Source organism: Gallus gallus, chromosome 3 (genome assembly GCF_016699485.2).
Source record: "Gallus gallus isolate bGalGal1 chromosome 3, bGalGal1.mat.broiler.GRCg7b, whole genome shotgun sequence".
In the NCBI taxonomy this organism is placed as follows: domain Eukaryota; kingdom Metazoa; phylum Chordata; class Aves; order Galliformes; family Phasianidae; genus Gallus; species Gallus gallus.
The window spans coordinates 82,987,920-83,008,277 of record NC_052534.1 but is presented as its reverse complement, the minus strand read 5'-3'; the positions used below and the strand labels follow the sequence as shown (position 1 = coordinate 83,008,277).

Genomic DNA, 20,358 nt, shown 5'->3' with positions numbered 1-20,358 from the left:
ATATTTACATAATTTAATGCATAGATTGTTTCATGAAAGCTTTTCTGTGAAAGTGGACAAAGCAAGCTGTTTGTATAATGTTTTCCACCAAGATAACGGTGAAGCTTGAGAAATGTTTTTATTTTAGTCTTTGTAAAATTTTGTCCTAAAAGTCCATATGATCTCAGACTCAGTCAAAGGTGTACGTGTCATAATTCAGCATCTGGGAGCTTCACCTCCACCTCTTTGTTCTCATGATGCTTCTAATAATGGAGGGAACCACTGGTTTTCCCATTCACAGATGTGACAGGGGACTGTAGGACCAGCAGTAATATTGCATAGGATAAAGCCAGGCATGTGTGAGCAAACAAGTGATAGAAACCTTTTAACAGTTTTTGGCTTCTGAGTTAGGCTTTGAGGCAATTAGGGAAGCATGAGTCAATGTTTTCAGAGAGACAAAATGAGATCTGTGTTTTGTTACAAGGATTTCAGAAACTCCATAGTTTTGTCAATATTAAATCTGTAGTGAATTAAGCAGGCCAGGAAATGTTCTCTGGCCCTGGGGACAACTGGTGCTGTACAGCTTATCCATACAGATCCTTGCCTTTCAGCAGAGGCAGGCTGCACCCATGCTGCCTGCTGGCCTGCGCTATCCAAGGACGTGTGCCAGCTAATGTGCAGGGGTTACACTCTGGCCCAGACCATGGCAGGGGGCATGGTTATGGTTCAGCAGCACCTGCTGACAGTTCATCAGCACCTGCCAGGTGCTTGAGCCTATAACCTGGTCCGGCTTTGCTTGCTGGTATAGACATAGCTTGCATTTTGTAAATACTGTCTTGTGTTTTTTTTTTGTTTTGTTTTGTTTTTTTTTAGTATGGTGTGATGCTGTCTTGAAACTGTAACCAATCCAATAGTACCTAGCCAAGTCACTGGTACAGAAAATGTCATGTTTTTCTTATGAAAAAGTAATACTGTGAAGCTTAAAATAGGAATAGTAAAAAGGCTGTAGCTCTGCAAGACTTGACAAAGAGCCTTCTGGAATCTGGAGAGTTGTTTTTTGTTGTTGTTGTTTTTAATTTGATAACATTCCTGACTTTATTCACCGTATAGTTTCTGAATGCTAGCAGAACTTGCTTAATCAAAGCAAGCTAGCACACAAGTGTAGTGGTTTCATTGCCTTTCCTTGTATCCCAGTGTCACTTAACTTTTGGAATAGATCTCTGCCTAGTACAGCAGGGATTTGACATGCTGTCTCTTCAAAATTTGGCCATCAGTTGTATGCAAATCCATTCAGTCTATCCAGTGCAATAGTAGTGTTTTTAGATGCTGACTTCACTGATATCTCCCTCTTTGGCAAAGTTAGGTAGGTTTTTGGCAAGTCCATTCCATTAGTTATTCATCTCTAATTTGTTGAAATTAACTGTCCGATGCTGGGATTGTTGCCAGGACAAGGTCAATGTAGAACTGAAATCTTTCTGTAATTTTTTATTCTTTTGCTGGTAGCTGTTTAATTTAAGCAGTGGATTTTGTCTCTGCCATGAGTGCTTTTGCTTGTATGTACAGACCTGGAAAAAAAAAAAGATACAAAATCTTGAACTCCAGTCATAGAATCATACTCAGGTTGGAAAGGACCTCAAAGATCATCAAGTCCAACTGCAGCCTAACTATAGTACCCTAACTCTAACAACCCTCCTCTAAATCGTATCTCTGAGCACCACATCCAAATGGCTCTTAAACACATCCAGAGATGGTGACTCAACCACATCCCTGGGGAGCCTATTCCAGTGTTTAGCCACCCTTTCTGTAAAGAAGTGGTTCCTAACGTCCAACCTAAACTTACCTTAATGCAACTTGAGGCCATTTCCCCACATCTTGTCACCTGTCACCAGTGAGAAGAGACCTACCTCGCTCTCACTGTAAGCACCTTTCAGGTACTGGAAGAGAGTAATAAGGTCTCCCCTCAGCCTCCTCTTCCCCCGACTAAACAGCCCCAGCTCCCTCAGCCTCTCCTCATAGGGCTGATTTTCCAACCCCTTCACTAGCCTCATTGCCCTTCTTTGGACCTGCTCCAGTACCTCCATGTCCTTCTTGTACTGAGGAGCCCAAAACTGAACACAGTACTCGAAGTGAGGCCTCACCAGTGCCGAGTAATGTAGAACATCATACAATAACTTTAAACTGAAGAACTCTAACTATTGATGGCTTTCTGTGTTAAAATACAAGGGAAAAAACAACCTGACTGCTGAAGTCTCCTTTTCCACTTGAGACAGTATTTTCATATGATGCCTGGTGGTCTTCTACCTGTTCAGTTTTTGTCTATGGCACACTGACCATGCAAAGGTGTACCACCAATGTTGCTTTTGAATGACTCAATGAAATTTAATAAAGATTCTTAGTGTTTTTTTTTTCCCCTTTACATTTCTAAGAGTAGTGCCATGAATGTAAGAAATAAAAATACTTCGTAAAAAATTTCTCCATATATTTGTCTTAGTCAGGTAACCCCTTACAATAGCAACACCCTAGATAGGAGAGGTTTGCCTAGAAGTGGCTAAATTTCCTGTATGCTAATATGCTCATGAATTTTCCAATTTATATCTCATTCAGAGAGATGTCAGTTTACTGAATCTGAGAAGAGCGTGTATTCATCTACTATACTCATTATTTTCTCTGCTGTAAAGATACACATCCTGATCAAACATGAGAATGTTTATACCTCCCAATGAAGCTGCCTGAGCCATGACCAGTTCTCTTTTAGAAGACTGGAAAGACACCAGCAATTTGTCAGTCTGAATGACTGCTTTGGAGGTGCTCAGGTGGTAAAGATCCACGGGCAGCATCCATCAGATGCACGCCTTTCTGACAGGGGCTTTGACATAGGTGTACAATGAAACAGATTATTTAGTTAGGTGGATTTGCCAGGAACCTGCACTGACATCTGACTGTGATAATGCTTTGGACAGTGGCATCCAAATTAATGCCCAGTGCACTAAAAAAAGCACATGTTCTTTTCTGCTTGTCCTTACAAATGTGCATCTTCCCTGTTGGATTTCAGTTAGTTCTTTCACAGTTGTGGCTTTCTCTTATCCTCAATATTGCCTGATAAAAACCCTTCTTATGCTGTTAAAATGTGAACCATGTTGCCATTTTTTAAGGCTTTGTGAGACCTCACCTATCCTAGGGTGAAATCTTGCTAGTGTTCTGGCAAACAAGTGTATCTGATGCTAGAAGCTATCTTGTCTTTTATTAGCCTCTTCTTTTAACACTGTATTTCAGGGTTCAGCAAGACCTCAAACGGCAGCAGTTAAAAGCTTTATTTTTTTCCCTCATGTTCCCAGGACCTTCCAATAAGCTTGGCCTTGTCATTTCTGACATTCTTTCTGCCTACTCCATTAACATGACAAGTCCTTTATATTTTGTTCTATCATTTTCTTTCCTTTTCGTTCTGGGAAGGAACACATAAGGTCTTCAGCAGTGTCACCTGTGGCATGCATCAGAATACTTGCCTGATATTCCCCACTGTACTACAGGCCACTGACATTGCTGAAGTCTCCAGATGAAGCAAGGCCCTCACAATGGCTTTTATCTCACAGCCATTTGTGAACTGGGATTCATTACTGCAGGGAACTAGAGCTGTTCTCTTCACAGGTTTCCTCTTTCCCTGTTAATACACCCATGCAGCACTGCCATGAGGTTTATTTTTCTTTATTCCTTTTTAAATAGCATGCTTCTTTCCACTCCTTGTGCCATGTTGGGTGACAGCGTAAAAAAAGATGCCTAAAATTTGGGCTTCACTTGGGGAATTCTATTTTCTATACCCTCCTGCATTTTGTAGTCTTCTCCTCCATACCACTGCATGGATTACTGCTGATCCACCATTTCAGCTGTGTACTTTATATAAACAGAGCTCATTTCTGGTGGTCAAACAAACGGCTTCCAGAAATATCACACCAGAAATATTAATCAAAACAAACCTGTTGCCTAGAAATAATGAAAAAAAAAAAAAAAAAACCCTGCTAGTTGAGGTGAGCAGTGCCCTCAACCCATGTGCAACGAGATGGAAGCTCCAACCCAGGCCCAGTGGTAAGGGTTCTAGGAGCCTTGCAAAGCTAACCTGACCAAACCACAGCACTACAGGGGAAGAGGATGAAATGTCTGTCAGTACCATGGATTTAGAATTTCCTGTGGTGAACAACTTCCTTGCCAGTACAAAAAGCCACAGAGAGCAAAAATCCAGCCCATTCAGTTTTAGTTGCACTAGGAAGATTTTTTTCATTAAAACGTATCACTCTTTTTTGGCAGATACAATTCAACTAATTCTAATCACTTTGCTAATGCAATAAAATGCATACTTCAAATCCCTCATCTCTGGAGTAAGTAATCTATAAGTGCGCTCATCTTAGCAGTTTTTAAACCAGAGACTAGAGAAATAGGATTAGAACAGAGTGAACCAGTCCAACTGCTAGGATAAGCTGAGCAAGCACAAGGCTCACACAATCTTGCTTAATGGGTTTAATATACTGGAAGGGTGGAAAGCAGGAATAATTCTTGGATTTTCTTTCCTTTTTCTTTTTATTTACATTACTACCTTTTTTATTTGTAACAAAAAATGCTTTTCTAAAGAGATCTGTTTCATTGACTGAAAACCTTTCCTAAAAATTCTTTATTGTATGAAATAAATAGAAACTCATTTATGAAAGCAGGTTTCTAAGAAATGTCTCTAGCACATACAGTAATGACTGGGCAGTATTCTTATATCAAAATTGATCAGAAAACTCAATATTACAGTTAAAAGAAAATTAATCCTAAATTAATGTCCTGTTCATTAATTTGTCAAATTCCCATTGTTAAAAAAAAAATAAAACTCCTAATAGCTTCTATGGGCATCAAAAGTGTAAAATGAGTAAAATCTCTGCTACGTCTTTCATCAACTCACACACGCACTGATACATACATAAAAGACATACACAAAACAAGAATGATCTCAAAACACCACTGAAACAATGTCAGTGGTTATAAAGGGACATTTTTCTTTTCAATTTTATAAGAAGGCATTTTATGTTATTGACAGGACACTGCTACAAAGTGAAAGAGCTGCAAAGTGACAAAAGTCTTAGCTCTTGGAAGCCAAGAGCTATGTTACTAAGCTTTTTGAATCTAGTAATATAAATTTGCAGGTAACCATAGATTCAAAGCAACTTTTGAGATCCTCACTAGAAGTGCTATGTTGTTTTGCATGACTCTGAGAATCTTGTTGAGCCTGACTGCTCCAGTCAGGTAGAATACTGGACAGGAAAATAATGATACCAACAATACAAAGAGCTATTTTTATAACATCTGAATCTGTCTCTATGGCAACACTTTTTAGCCTATTTAGGTTTTGTTATTTTTTTAATCTCTCTGTCTCTGCCATTCTCACATTATTCTGTTGAGTGACAGGTACTGATAAAAAGATGAAACTTCACGTCCACATACAAACACCTGTTGAGCTCAGGAGAGTAGGTAGTTGTTTCCTTTATGTTTGGCCTTTCCTTTTAACAGATGGTTCAAAGATTTTCCAATACATTTCTTTCCATTTCTTTGAGAAAAAGTTATTTAAAACAAGAAAGATAGATTCAACTTGAAATTCAATTACTCCAATTATTCATAAATATATGGTTTGCATCTTTGAGTCTGAAAGTTTAATGAATGGTGCGTGTCATCACTACTGTTTTGTAGTTGGGGGAGGCAAGTACAGACAGGAAAAAAAAAAAAAACATCCAAGGTCAACAAGCCAGCTAACAGTTTCACTCACTCCAGTAGCAGGCTTACCACTGATACTACATTTTATACCTAAGCTCGCCATATTTGGAAGAATTTCTGGAATTTCTGCTTCATTACATGCTTGCATCTCTCTTCTATTTCTATATGAAAAACGCACACAAACAAGCAGGAAATAGGACTACACCTTGAGGACTATGTAACTGTCTGCCTCAAAATGCCATTAAATTCACAGAGAAATCAGTATGGGAGTAGAGAAAATTTGGTTTTATAAAATGCTGCTCATTTATATTAAATCAAAGTATTTCATCTAGAGTAATAATCTGAAATGTATGTTCTTTCTTGAAGGAAAAAAAAAAAAAAGATAAGGCTGAAGGGTGATGGCCATAAAGGAGAGAGGATGATACTCCTGGGTAACGTGGAAGTGAAAGCAATTGGTGCTGGCTTGGGTGATGTGCACAAAAGTACCAATGATATTGGACGTTTGTTTAAATAGAGCAAGAGAGGAGTGTCTGTTCTTCATGACTACATAGATGAAAGGGATTTTCTTTACACAGACAGAACTCTTATCCCTCATGATTTGACCTGGTTTTTAAAATTATCTGATGTAATTTTGCTACCTGCCAGCTTTAGATCACAAGAACAGCAGTACTGGATCAGCTCAGTGATCTGTCTTATTTGCTCTGCTGTCTACATTAAGCAGACGTGAGGAAGCATGGAAGAGTAGGGAATGAGTGATCCTTTCTCTGATATGCCTCCCTAACTTTTTGCAGTCAGCATTTTAAAGCTTTTTGAAACCAGTACTGCATCCAAAGCACCCAGCAGTCAGCCTACTCTCTAACTGATTTTAAACTCATGTATTCCTTTGGCTACCTTCAAATTCTATAGCATTGAGTCCCACGTTGCAATTTTGTAATGTTTCGAAGACATAAAGTAATATAGTGAGCATCCTAGGTCTATGACTTGCAATTTTAGTTACTGTAAATCACACTGTCTATCCTGATCAGAGCTGTTTGTCTTCATACAACCTTTCCCAATAACTAGGAGTAATTTCTTTAAAAAAGTCCACAAATAAGACTGATCCACTTGTAGCCAATGCTCAGACCCCAAACTGCAGATGATCTGCTGCAACCTGTTGTCTGTTTTTTCAAGAAAAACACAGTTATGTGACACAAATCAAACTGTCAGCATTTCAGCTTATTCAGAATGTACATATTTTTGAGCCAGCAATTCTCTTATAAATATTATAACCTCTGTAGAACCTTTGACTGAGAAAATATGTTATTAGATGTTTTTTAATTTAGAATAAGAAAATGGAAGTTTTGAAACATATATGATGATAGTTTATTGAGATCAATTGAGTAATTAAAATTAGTGTTCTTACCAGAGAATTTTTAAAAAAAGGTCTATGAGCCCTAGTCAACCAGTGCTTCTGTGCCACACAGAGAAAGGAAACTATCTTACGGTTAACCAACTTAATGTACAATATATGTAATCACAAATATTCATATTAACTTTGTTTAATGGCTAAAAATAGGTAGAGGAAAAGGAAGAAAAGGAGAAGAGGGAAAAGAAATAAAGGCCCACAAAACATCTGCCTTATCTGACTGAAGTTGATTCAACTGTAGTTCTAAACTAATTAGTAACGAGCACTTACCATAAAGCTGTCACAGCATTACCACCTTCAAGAGTTGAAAACAATTTATCTTTAGAAACTGTGCCTAGCATGGATTGAGAAGGTAATATTAATGAAGGAACAAACCAGGAAATAGCAGGACACTCAAAGCTTACTAGAGCTAAAATCAATGACAAGAGGCAGTCTGAAACACATGAGTAATTTATTAAGCATTAATAGGTTTTGGTAAATAGACCTTCTTCTGATATGTAGGGTGAAGATAAATTAGCAGCTTTGTAAACTGAGGGTTTCTGTTTGCCCTTTGAGTCATATATAAAACAAGCCTTCAAGAAATGTGTTTGGTCTTTTCTTACCAGGTTTTCACTGCTGTACTTATCCAAAGCTATATCAGATCTCTTTGGGGAAAGACATTATTAGGATTAAATTTCTGTCAAGGCAACACCCCTGAATGGTTACATGGTTAGCAATCATGTCTATCAGGTGTCCTGGAGTGCTGCTCTGTACCAACACTGAGAGAGCACTGGGTGCTCCTCTTTCAAGGAGGTTGTGGTCTAAATCATACCCAGAACAGATATAATTCAAAACACTAACCTTGAGGCAATAAAGATGTAGTTTTATTTAAGTTCATCTTCTCTTTGATAAGATAAATGTTCATTCACACAATAACCTCATACACTTCATTAAGGAATACAAATTACCTACCTTCTTATGAAGTGTATCTCTTTCATTTCTATGTGCAAATGGACACTCTTCTGTTATAAGCGGAACTGAAGATTAAATAACCCAAATAATTACCGGAATCTCAGATCAGCTTATTTGGTATGAAATATATATATATATGCTGTACATTTTAAATGAGTTTCCATAGTGGAGGCTTTGTATGCAGTGTGCTTCCCCTTGATGCTGCTTATACATCCAGACCTCAGAACATTATATGACCTTCTTTAAGCTGATCGTGGAGCCTTTCTGGTTTGTCTCCCTGGAACAGCCAGCTCCGAGACACTCACTCTTTTTCTGCTGTAGCTATCTTAAGGGGGAGCCCATCAAATCCCTTGGAAAACATTATCTGAAGCCCACCTGCAGAAAGCTGTCATGTTGTTAGGCAATAATTCTTTCTGTAGTTTATCTTGCTGAAGTCTCTGTGCCTGCTGTCCAATGTTCTTCCAAAAAATATTTCCTTCTTCATTTGGAAACCCCTTTCTATCCATCAAGAGACTCCCTGTGAGTTGAGCTAAGGTCAAAGGAGTAGATATGAACATAGACAAGAAAGCCAAGGCCAATAAAAAGGTTGCTGGTCTCTTTAATTCAGAAATTTGGCTTGAAATATTATGATAGGGGAGCTATTCCTGTTTCTATTCTTCCTGTTTCCTCTTGTCTCTCATTTCATTCTTTGCTCCTTTAAAATACACAGGTTTTTACAGTGTCCCTTTACTAATTACAACTTGCAAATTTTACAATCACACTGAAGAAATCATTGTGAAAGATTCCACGTTACTTCATCTTTTTCTTTGTTCATTTCATTGATATCACAGTCTTTTTATCCATCTGGTTGAGCATAGCAGGTAAATAGAGCTGAGTGAATGTAATACCTGACAGAATTTTCTCCTTGCTGGAAGACAGTACAAAAATACAGGCGGCGTAAGTGGCTTCCCATTTTATTTATTAAAAAAATAATAAAAAATGACATTTTACCTTACCGTGGAAGCTATGAATGGAACCTATGAAGTGAAGAAACTGACTTTTTAACGTATTGTTCTTATTCCTCTTCTTAGGCAGTCTTTCATGGAACACATGGTCGCAACCTCCTTGTTTCTTTGATTGTGGATACTGTTGCTTTTTTTTCAACTACAATCAATTATCTAATTACCCAACATCTCAGTAGCCATGGTATGCAATGACCAAAACTGAAGGCCAGACAAAGATAGAAATATGCATGCTTGAAACTAGGAATGCCCAAACAGGCAAAATCATCTTTCTGTTGTCATTCTTCTTAAATAAATACTTTAAGTATCTATATATTCAGCTGTGATTAAAAAATAAACATAAAAAGAGTGAGGGTAGGTCATGTAATACTGTAATAGCATTGCAAAGCTGCTGTTGCTTCAATAGCTTGAATTAACAGTGGAATTAGATGGAACACTTACAGCAATGGAGAGAAGGAATATTTGCTGACATCAGTTTCCCAGACAGGAAGATGATGGACTGTTTTCGTATGGCAGGGTTATAATTATCATAGTCAGACTAAGTGAAAGTCAACTGCAGGCATTGTTGCTGAACTTCTCTTTCTTGTTATCATTTTGATTGCTGTGGAAACTCCCTAAAATTATAGCACTTTAATTGATAGCAAATTAGATCAAAATTGAAAATTGAACAAACATGATCTAATTTAAGCTGAAAGTAGAGATACTCAAGTGCCGATCATATTTTTCTATAAGAATAATTCATTGACAAGGTTTTTAATAATTTATCATTGAGGAGCAACACAAATCGCTATTCTCTGTCTACCTATCTGGGGCTTTGCCTAGTAATTTTTCCACCAGGACATCAGTTGGCACTGAGTGCTCTTGGATCCTCCAATAGGAAACTGAAGTCTCAAATACCAGACTCTTTTGTCTCAAATCTATCAGTTCCTATTGTTAACTCATGTTACACAATCTCTTCAACAAAGCACCTTTGATTCCTTACCTTTGTCAGTGCCCAGACACGTTATTGTCTTTTTCTCCGAACTGCATGGGGACCTCCCTCTCAACTGAACTATAAACTACTCTTTTCTTTAGCTGCAGTCGTTGCTGACTCATGAGTAACCCTTATGCTTAGCTCAGCCACCCCTTCATTATCAATCCTGGCTCGTTGCCCCTGGCTACTCACACAGTGCCCACAGTGAACTTTTAAATAAATTAGACTTAGGAAGACCTTTGGAATGCTCTGGCATGAATTACTCATCACTCTAATTGACTGTTGGCTCTTGTATCTTCCATTCTTCTCCAAACATGTATAGCCATTCTTATGCTAATGCATCTAAATATTCCAAAGAGCTTTTGCTTCAGTGTTAACACAATTGTCTGTTTTATCTCTTTAAACCTGCCAAGGACAATTGTCTTCATTTATGAGAGCACGCTACACCTTCCATATTTTAAACTGTTTGAAATTTTTAGAGTCTAAAAACAGCTTCTGAAAAATTGCTGTTCTGCAAAGAAGAGTTAATAACATCAGTGATGCCTATTTATTATTTTTCTATAATCTCCACCTTAATTTGCATATATTCCAAGTAAGTAGAATTGTTTCTGACAGAGCACTACAACCATTCTGCTAGTGTGCATTCCCTGTTTTCTTATGAGTCACAGCCAGTTGTAGAGAGTTTTCAGGCCAAATTACACTTTCATCCATATCAATCCAGTCCCTTACATTCAAACTACACCTTCAATTCTAATCCTATAATACTATTACCCTCTGTTACATGCAAGAACATAAGAACTCCATCTGTTCTTCAAAGGTGAGGTTGATTTTATTTGCCCATTAATTCAAAAAAATAATCTATGCTTTACCCACAAATCTATGCTTTTTAAAATGAGAAATCCACTTTAAAATAAGAAATCTTTCAGACGAGGTAAATGCAGAACCTCACAGTGCTGTTTTTACCAAGTTATTTTTCTGGATAGCATGGCCTTCCACTTAATTTTTTAGATTTCATTCCTCAGTAGTTGTGTAACGAAGAAGTTGTTTCTACAAAATGTGACAGTGTTTTGATTATTGAACTAAGCGTGATAGCTTTACACTCTAAAAGTTTGAGTTATCAGAAGGAGATTACAAACAAGGGGTGAAAAATGGAACTAGGGAAAGGTGTTCTCTAAGACTGAAACATCATTATTAGAAAACCGTGAGAGGAACTGGAGTTTAAGTAGTCAGGAAAAAACTGAAATCAACCATATTCACTTACTAGAAAAATTATTCATCCAGTACTTTTATGAGCATTTAAAATACTCAAGATACAGAATGAGACTATAATCCTCTATTCATATATTTACCATCCCTTATTCTTCTGGTGTAATGCCTAAAATAAGTTAATTAAGGGGAGTCATAATAAACAATTAGAGTGTCCTATTTATTCATTCCCTCTCTGACAGTACAGAAAAATATGCATGTTCACAGCACCAAGGCAAAAAGGGAAGAGAGTCCCTTACCAGGCTTACCAGGCCTTACAGTCAAAAAATGAAATTGCCTCTCTAACCTGTTCTGTGATATTGCTTGTGCTGAGTTCATTTGCTTGCATATAACCTAGCAATAACAATCCAAACTGGGAGGATGATTAAAATGAGTGTGAGTGTATGAGAACTCTCTTCCAACTGGCTTTCAATTTATAGTAAGCATGCCATGAAGAAAGCAATTCTGAGCTAACATATTATAAACCTGCATACTGCAGTGACAATCTCTAGAGAATGTTGTAAACAATACAGAATGGATTTTATTGTCTCATATGGTAGCAATAGCTTAGCATGTTATGAATTATCCAACTGCACTTCTTGCCTGTGTCCAAGCCAGTAACTATAATTGGCCACAAATGTTTTTATAGCCCTGAGGCAAACTGGCACAAGACAGCTTGCAGGCACACAACTCAGCCCTCCAAGGCAGGAGGTGAGCCGCCTGCAGGTTGACTGGAGGGCAGAGATCCTGGCCCAGGCTCTCCTTCAATCTGTGGTTCAGCTTGGCCTGAGAGAGCGCCTTTTGGTTCATGTCAAAACTCTGCCAAGGAATACACTAACAATTAATTGGTATGGATCACAGGCTCACATTCCAGCACATAAAGGATGCTGTTATTTTTGCTAGAGTAGACAGGTTTTGACATAAGACAGTGCAAGGGAGGTTTTCAGGTGCAAAAATGAACTTTTGCAAACACTCTTCTATGCCAAAAATAGTAGAATATCCCCTCACGTCTGGTTAATGGAATGATTTTGTACTATGTGCATTTTAAGGTCTGGAAAAGAATAACGGCCAGCATAGGAATTTGGGTTAAAAACAAAAACAGAACAAAACAAAAAATACAGCAGTTCTTTCTATATATGTAACAGAGGGATGCCAAAGTACTGCTACATGGTATAAAATTAAAATGCAGAAGTTACTGATATGAGGGATAGGGGTGACTGCATACTATTTGTAAATCAGGTACAAACAGCACCTGTGTTGCTGGAGTCTGTACTTGGTGAAAAAATTAGAAACATTCTGGCTGATCTCCTTTGTCATCAACTGCAAATAAAGATTGTCATTGCTTTCCTCGTAGAGGGGTAAATTTCAAAAATACTTTTGAAGTAAGCATTGAAGTAAGCTTCACCTCCAGGTGAAGCCTCATCAGCACAGAGCAGAGGGGCAGTATCCCCTCCTTCGACGTGCTGGCCACAGTTTTGATGCAACTTAGGATGCAGTGGGCTTTCTGGGCTGCAAAGGCACATTGTTGGCTCATGTCCAACTTGCCATACAGCAGTACCCCCAGGTCTTTTTTGGCAGGGATGCTCTCAATCCTTTCATCCCACAGCTTGTATCTGTTGTGAGAGTTGCCTTAACCCATGTGCAAGATCTTGCATTTGGATTTGTTGAACCTCATTAGGTTGACCTGGGCCTGGTCTAGGTGGATGGCATCCTGTCCCTCTGGTGTGTCAACCTCGCCTCACAGCTTGGTGTCATCAGCAAGCTTGCTGAGGGTGCACTTGACCCCACTGTCAATGTCATTGATGAAGACATTAGAGTATTCGCCCCAGCACTGACCCCTGAGGGGCACCATTCGTCACTGATCTCCATCCAGAGCAAAGATCAGATGTGACAGAAAAACAAACCTTAAACCAAAACAGCTAAACAGACAACCTTTGTGATAATTCATAAAAAAAAAAAAAAAAAAAAAAAAAAAAAAGTAACAAAAACTCAATACTGAATGCATCTACCTGTGGCATTTTTTGATGCTGTTGATAAAGATGTAGTTTGTGAGACTGTAGCCATAAATAAGTAAAAAATAAAAATAAAAATAAAAAGTGAAAAAGTAAAGGAATTACAGAAACTGGGTCATTTTTAAGCTACTTATCTCAGAACCTAGAAAGTCATCTTATTTCTTGTGAAAAAACAAAAATGGTTGAGTAGAAGAAAAACTGGTTGTCCTCAATTATCCCATATGACTTGTATGGAGGCGAATGCATAAATATTCAAAAACTGCAGCTGTTGTACTAAAAAATCGAATTGCTCCAAAATTCCAAGTAAAGGTTACCGTTCACATTATCTTGCACCATGTATAGAATCTCACAACACATTTATTAGCTGTGCAAATCTCTCACATAAATGTTCATGAAGTCTAATGCTAATTATTTTAAGTTATCATGTAAAGATATCAGAACATAACATAGTGAAGTTAAACCACTTGAACCCATTGGCTTTTGAGGACAATGGAGGAGGTTTTTGGAATATCAAAAAGTTTGTGTACAAGTTAATTAAAGTAGCTTTGCAACTGTTGAGTTAAAAGTATGAGTAACATTATTTCACAGATAAGGTATTCAAACATTGGAATGGGCTGCCCAGGGAAGTGATGCAGTCCTCATCCCTAGAGGTATTCAGTGTGTGGATGTGACACCAAGGCACATAGCTTGGGGATGGGACTCACTAGGCCTGGTTGATGGTTGGACTTGATGATCTTGAAGGTCTTTTCCAATTTAGATGATTCAATGATTTTAGAACAAAATCTTTATATTAGAGTGATATTTCCAATATGGGTTTCAGATTTCCTGTTTTCCTTGCTTGAACAAGAGATACTAGAAGTACGCTAGTACAGAAAAAGAAAATAACATGGAATTTTTTTTACTAATAGCCTCAAAGTTTTGTGGTGCCAGTATTATTAATAATTCTGGAAGGGAAACCTGAAAGTCTGCAGCTATGATTTCTCAAGCATTTAGGAAATTAACAATTTTGAATATGAAAATGAAGAGACAGCCATACTTGCCATTATTTACTGTCGAAGTGCATTCCCTCTTCCTAAAACAGTCTTGCAATGCAAGCCCCTGCTTGTTTGTCTCACAGTTTCTGAAAGCTCATCTAGTTCTTTGTGGTACTTTACTCTAGAAATTAGTATTTAATCTAGAATTTACTATTTTCTGAGCAGTATGTGCTATTCCTGTAGTGTGACAGTGTTCTTCATTCTTGAGACAAACGTATTCTGTTGTTCAAGTCAGTTAAAAAAAGTCAGTAAAAGAAAGCAAATAAATAGAGAATTATAAGTAGTAGTTTGCATGAACATGGAGAACATGTTCATGCAGATAGCATGAACATGGAAAAGATAAATTGTTCTATGCCTGTTTAAGGAATTGAGGGTCACAAAAAGCCAATAACTGAATGCGAACTTTAGCAAGAAGATGTTTCTCTTCTTCACAGTGGTCTTTGCATTGTCTTTGTTTTCATTATTCTTTGTTTCATTGTTTCTTTGCTGTGCTCTTGAAATGTTTCCTGTTTGTGCATTCAGTCCATCCTCAGACTTCATAAGAATAAAATTAGCACCTATCTAATTTATCTCTTCAGAGCTAAATTTTTAATCTCCATGAAACTTAAGTATTTCCATGATTTTATACTAATTCCTATATCTCTTTCACAACAAATTCTAGCTGAGTGGATTTTAGCCCTACTCACTTTGTTATCACCAATATAGATTGCATTTTTTGCATTTATTTTCCATTTGTTTTGATTCTCACAACATTTATCAGAATGTAGAGACAGGCAACTAGTTTGCTGTAGAAAACAGAACCGGTTTCAGGGCAAGAAGAAAAATCAGGCATCCTTAGGTAAACCTCTTTGTCTTTGTGTGGAAGATTTGCTCTTTTATTAAAAAAAATCAGAGGTTCCAGAAATCATGACAAATGCTGATTTTCAGGATGTACTCATGGTCTGTTTCTGTAGGTCCAGGAAATAGATAATTGTTCTCAGTCTTACTTATCATTATTACATTACAAATATTAAACTCTAGATTGGAGATAGGAATTTCCATTGTTTTTTACACTTTTCAATTGAGTGTCTCCCTTGCAAGAATGAAAGAAGGAAACAATTTGAAGCCTGATGTGAGTTTTGCTTTTAATAGTACACTGTTTATGGAGAAGAGATGATTTGTCTTACTTAGATATTCAAGCTAGCTAAACACTTGAGGCTCAATTAAAGCTCATGAAATTGTGCTTTCTGAGAACAGAAAAGCTCCTTTCTCCTACTTAGAATTAAACCTGGGGAGCTGAGAGCAGCTATGGGAGGAAGAAGAGGTTAGTGTAACAGCCAACTTCATTTCAGAAGCTGAAGAAAGTGAGAATAAATTATGCTGTTAAAATTAATTTTGTTTCAAGTTGAAAGGCGCTCAGCACAGGTAATTAAATTGGTGAGTTTTAATATACTAGAATTAAAAGCAAATAAAGAATTGGGGAAGATGTGTACAAATATCTCTTGGTTGACATGCTGTGGCTTTGTAAATTATGGGCTGCAGGTGCAGCTGGGTGGGGGGCAGCTGATGATCCTTTGCCAAAACAGAAGAGGAGAGGGAGGAGCCTGGGAGTAGTCCAGCGCCTGATGAGAATGAGAAAGAGAAATAAGAATGAGGTACTTGTAAAATTGTGGCTGCCTTGCTAGAGATAATACCCAATCTAATGACGGCCTGGTGAAAATGAATTATTTTTTTCTGTTTGGGAATACACATCCCAGATACAGTATTTTCCCAGATGTAGCACATTGTGGTTTGCTTTTTTTATTTATCAAAGAGGAAGAATACAGTATTACTTAAAAGCCAGGATTCCAGGGGGATATTGGTCAAACATGCTGAGCCCATGGCTATACCTGGGTGTGTACCAGCTGCCAGAGCTGGTTTTCTTGCTGAGGATGGAGGGATGCTGAATTCACTTCAAGCAGTGCCTTCACATGATTTTGTCAGCATGATCCAGCAGTGGTAGTTAGGTGATGTTCTGAGGCTGTTTTACATCTTTCTGATACTACGTGATGCAAATATGCTGCTACATGACTTACCATCAGTGTTCATTAGAACCCCATCTGCCATTCAGAAGAGTTAGCTATAATCAGCAGTCGTATATTCCAGCTAGAACACAGATTGCTCCTAATAAAACTTGCTTCTGTCTTCTCATTTTGTGATCAACATGATAATTAACATTTTCATCACGCTTCTTTCTTCCAAAGCCATGTCCACATTTATATCAGATTACCATCATCTGTCTTTCTTTCAGTACAGTGGATAAAAAATGAGCTAAAACTTGCAATCTATACTCAGTCATCCATAAGTGTTAACACTGATTTCGCTAGAACAGTTCAGGATTTGTTCATATTTACATATTTAAAAGACAAATAGCATATTTGCATTTTTTTAAAGTGTCTTAACTCTGCAGCTTCTTCCTAAAAGATTCTACGCTGTTCCTGAAAAGTCATTTTTTGTCAAATTGTAGTTCCAACAGCACATGACAGTTTTAACAAAAACACTGATGAGAAGGCAAGTTGAGGTTGCACTGTAGGAAGTCAAAACATAGGAGTCAATGAGTAAAAGAAAGAATATTTCTATATTTTCTATAATGTTTACTGTGCATTTTGCTGCATAGCCTTCATCTTAAATAAATATTTATCGTATACAGAAAATGCTGTTATCAGTCAGGCTTTAACAGGATAGATTTTATGAATTCAAATACACTGGGGACATCTGAATGTGAAAAATAAAGGCAAAATCTAAGATTAAATGATTAATGCATTTTCAGGATCTGCTGGTTTTTGTTGTTGTTGCTGTTGTTGTTTTCTCCCAGTCTACATTTCACTCTTTAAACATAAACAATAATTATGTTGCAGACAATAATTTAGAAACACTGCCTACTCCCCTTCCCCCAACTTAAATAATTTGACCCAGGATTATGAGGCAAGGTGTTTGTCATATCTGTAAAATCATAGCAGGAAATGAAATGATTAAGTCTTTAAGTGCATCACATTTTGAAACTTTTGAGGTTGATATCAGGTGAACTATGTATTTGAGGCAAGAAGATAAGAATCTGGGAAAATTAACAGTAGAAATTTCAAAGCAACACAATCTGAAACTAATTAAGAATATAAAATGAACTAAAATGCAAGTCTGGTGATATGTACATATTAACTTTTCCAAACTTTCATAGCTACCAGCCTTGACTCAATATTTTTTCTGCACTGGGATTTTAGTAAAAACGTTGGCCAGTCTTTTCTTATAATCGTTTAAGACAGCTATCAGTTGTGTATGTTACATAAAGAAATAAAAATCACATCCACTCTTCTGAATTGTGATCTTGCATCATTAATATTGGGTGTGAAATTGTTCAATTGATGTGAATTTGACACTTTAAGTTGTGAGGATAAATGCACTTTATTCTCAATACTTCTGGTGTGGGTTTGATGCAGTGGTACAATGCACACTTATTTTATAGCCTGCAACTGGCATCTCAAGCAACACAGTGAAGGGTAGATCATAATTTATTTCAAGAAAGAGGCAAGCTCATTTATATAAGTGACAACGTCAGGTTTAATTAAGGACTACAGTGACAAAGGAGAGCTGACTGCATGCACTCAAAATACTTTTCAGATGACAAATGTCTGACACCCATAAAAAACAATATCCAAAGTAATTGGTAAGGTTATGATACTTAAACCTGACTAAAAAGATTTCATAGAATCGCTAAGGTTGGAAAAGACCCACAGGATCATCCAGTCCAACCATTTGTTCGCCCTATCAGATTTATGTGTAGAAACAGATAAACTTAATCTAGAGCCAAAAATTCAGATTTAGAGTTTATATCCTTCTGTGTGGAGGTAAAGAAAATGCAACTGCAATTAGGAGCATTTGTATCCCCATGTTTACTTTATTTGGCTCTATGAGATTTTAGAACCAGTATCTTTGTTATTTCACCACTATGGCATTTTGGAAATCCCTGGTCAAACTAAAGATGTAGTGAAAAATCTGTTGGTATGATTTATTTTATGTTCTTCCTTCCTGCTCTGCACACTCAGTGCTGTAGAAAACAGTCCAAAGCTCTTCTGCCTAATCAAAACCAACATCTCTTTGTTTCTCTCTTTATGGCAACTACGCCATAAAGGGAGAGCTGATTTTAAGGATAAAGGTCAAGATGATAGAATATGACAGGTCTGTGACATGAAAAGAGAAATGAATGTCCCTAAGTATTCAGCATGAGCTTCTCTTTGATCCCTGCAGGGCATCTGCACCACAACCACCGCATTTTTGCACTTCTTCTTCTTAGCTTCATTCTGTTGGGTCTTGACAGAAGCGTGGCAGTCATATATGGCTGTTACTGGAAAAATTAGGACACGGCTCATAAGGAAACGTTTCCTGTGCCTTGGATGGGGTAAGTCTGTAAAATTCATTTACTTAGAGTCATTGGAATGAAACCCTTAATGCAGTGACAATGCCAGGGGTATTATCATTTTCCTCAGTGAACTTGAAAGATAGTAGATGGTGCATTACTAAATGGAGAACTAGGTTAGCAGTCCTTCCACTTTAGCTTCAGTATAATCGTTTACCTCAAGCCTTGCTGGCGTTTATTTTGGCATTCTGTAATAAATATGTTTTAACATCATTTTAGAAGCTTTCAGCAAAGTTGTATAATATTAAGAAATAAAAATAAAATAACAAAAATCATTTACTGAATTTCATGAAGACTGTTACTAATTCACTATAAGGTACCAGTATCACTATAAAGTATCAAAGGTACCAGTAATTTAGGTACATTGAAGCAATACAGAAAACATTCCTGACAGTGCTTGAGAAAAACAAATTTGTGCTTTATCAGATGATTCATTCCATGTAAAATTGATCATTTTACATTAGCTTGCCCTGTCTTTTTTTTTTTTTTTTTTTTTTTTTTTTTGTCCAGGCAGAACAGCAGTATTTTTATCACCCTCTAATGATTTTTACTGTTTTGTGATTTTTTTTTTTCCAGGTTTACCAGCCTTAGTGGTTGCAATATCAATAGGCTTTACCAAGACAAAAGGATACGGAACAGCTCACTAGTAAGTCAGTCTGAAATGTTAAATTACATTTTTAATTTACAGGGCTGTCATACCCATCAGAAACTATATAGCAGGGTTTTGAGGCCCTCCCTACAGGTGTCCATTCACACTTGGAAATGCCCTAAGAGTCATTGAGTGATCCACAGAAGCACAAAAGGAAATCATATGCCAGTCTTGCACTAAACTTAGCAGAATGTCAGGGATCCTGGTTTTCCTGTGAGCATTTGAAGCAGCAACCCATTTAGAAACCCTAAGAATTAGGTCCACTTAGATGTCTAGAAATTTACAAATGAGAGCCTTAAATGTCCTGGTTAACCTTTGCCAAACTCTAAACATCTAAAACTGTACTGGCAAGAGTTTCTTTGGCACCCAGGTTTTCGCCCACCAAGTATGTAAGCTGCTTCCTAGCCTTTCACGACCTTGAGCTGCATGGAGCCAAAGCCCTGCAGAAGCCTCCAAATATCTCCCATCCATTCCTATCTTCTGGAGTGCCTGATCCAGCGCTTTTCTTGAACTGAGCTGAATGTGAGAGACAGCAAGAAGATCTGTGTATTCCATTTACACATTATTAATACAGGTTTTATTTAACCACCTGCCTGGTTACAGTGCATATTTAGCACCCTGGAAAAATCACACCTCAGCTAGTCTGCTCTTCCCCTGTTTCCTGCCAAAGGAGCTTGGTCTGAGTCTTGCTCCTATCCACAGAATCTTCTTACCACTGAGACATTATGTATTGGGGTACCTTTACTTCAATCTTCACATTTGCAGCTCTCCTTATGTTGCCTAAGAAATTAAGTATGCGTCTGGACAGCAGGAGAGGAAATATGACTCTGCAGCCTGCTAATGAGGACATTCATCAGAGATGTGGATGAGTTAGGTCAAGTCCTTGCTTTGGTGAATATTTAATTACTCTCCTTAGCATCATCACTGAGTGAGATCAGGGT

The 20,358-nt window shown here is 37.5% G+C and overlaps 1 protein-coding gene across 9 annotated transcripts in view; it reads left to right on the top strand.

Moving 5' to 3' along the window:
- The window catches only part of ADGRB3 (adhesion G protein-coupled receptor B3), a 451,226-nt gene that overhangs the window by 387,159 nt on the left and 43,709 nt on the right, over positions 1 to 20,358 (top strand). For all 9 annotated transcript variants that reach the window (XM_015284810.4, XM_040697811.2, XM_015284809.4 and 6 more), the window contains 2 exons: positions 18,600 to 18,750; positions 19,345 to 19,414. In XM_015284810.4, coding sequence (XP_015140296.1) covers positions 18,600 to 18,750; positions 19,345 to 19,414 — 221 coding nt within the window. The remainder of the gene's footprint in view (positions 1 to 18,599; positions 18,751 to 19,344; positions 19,415 to 20,358) is intronic.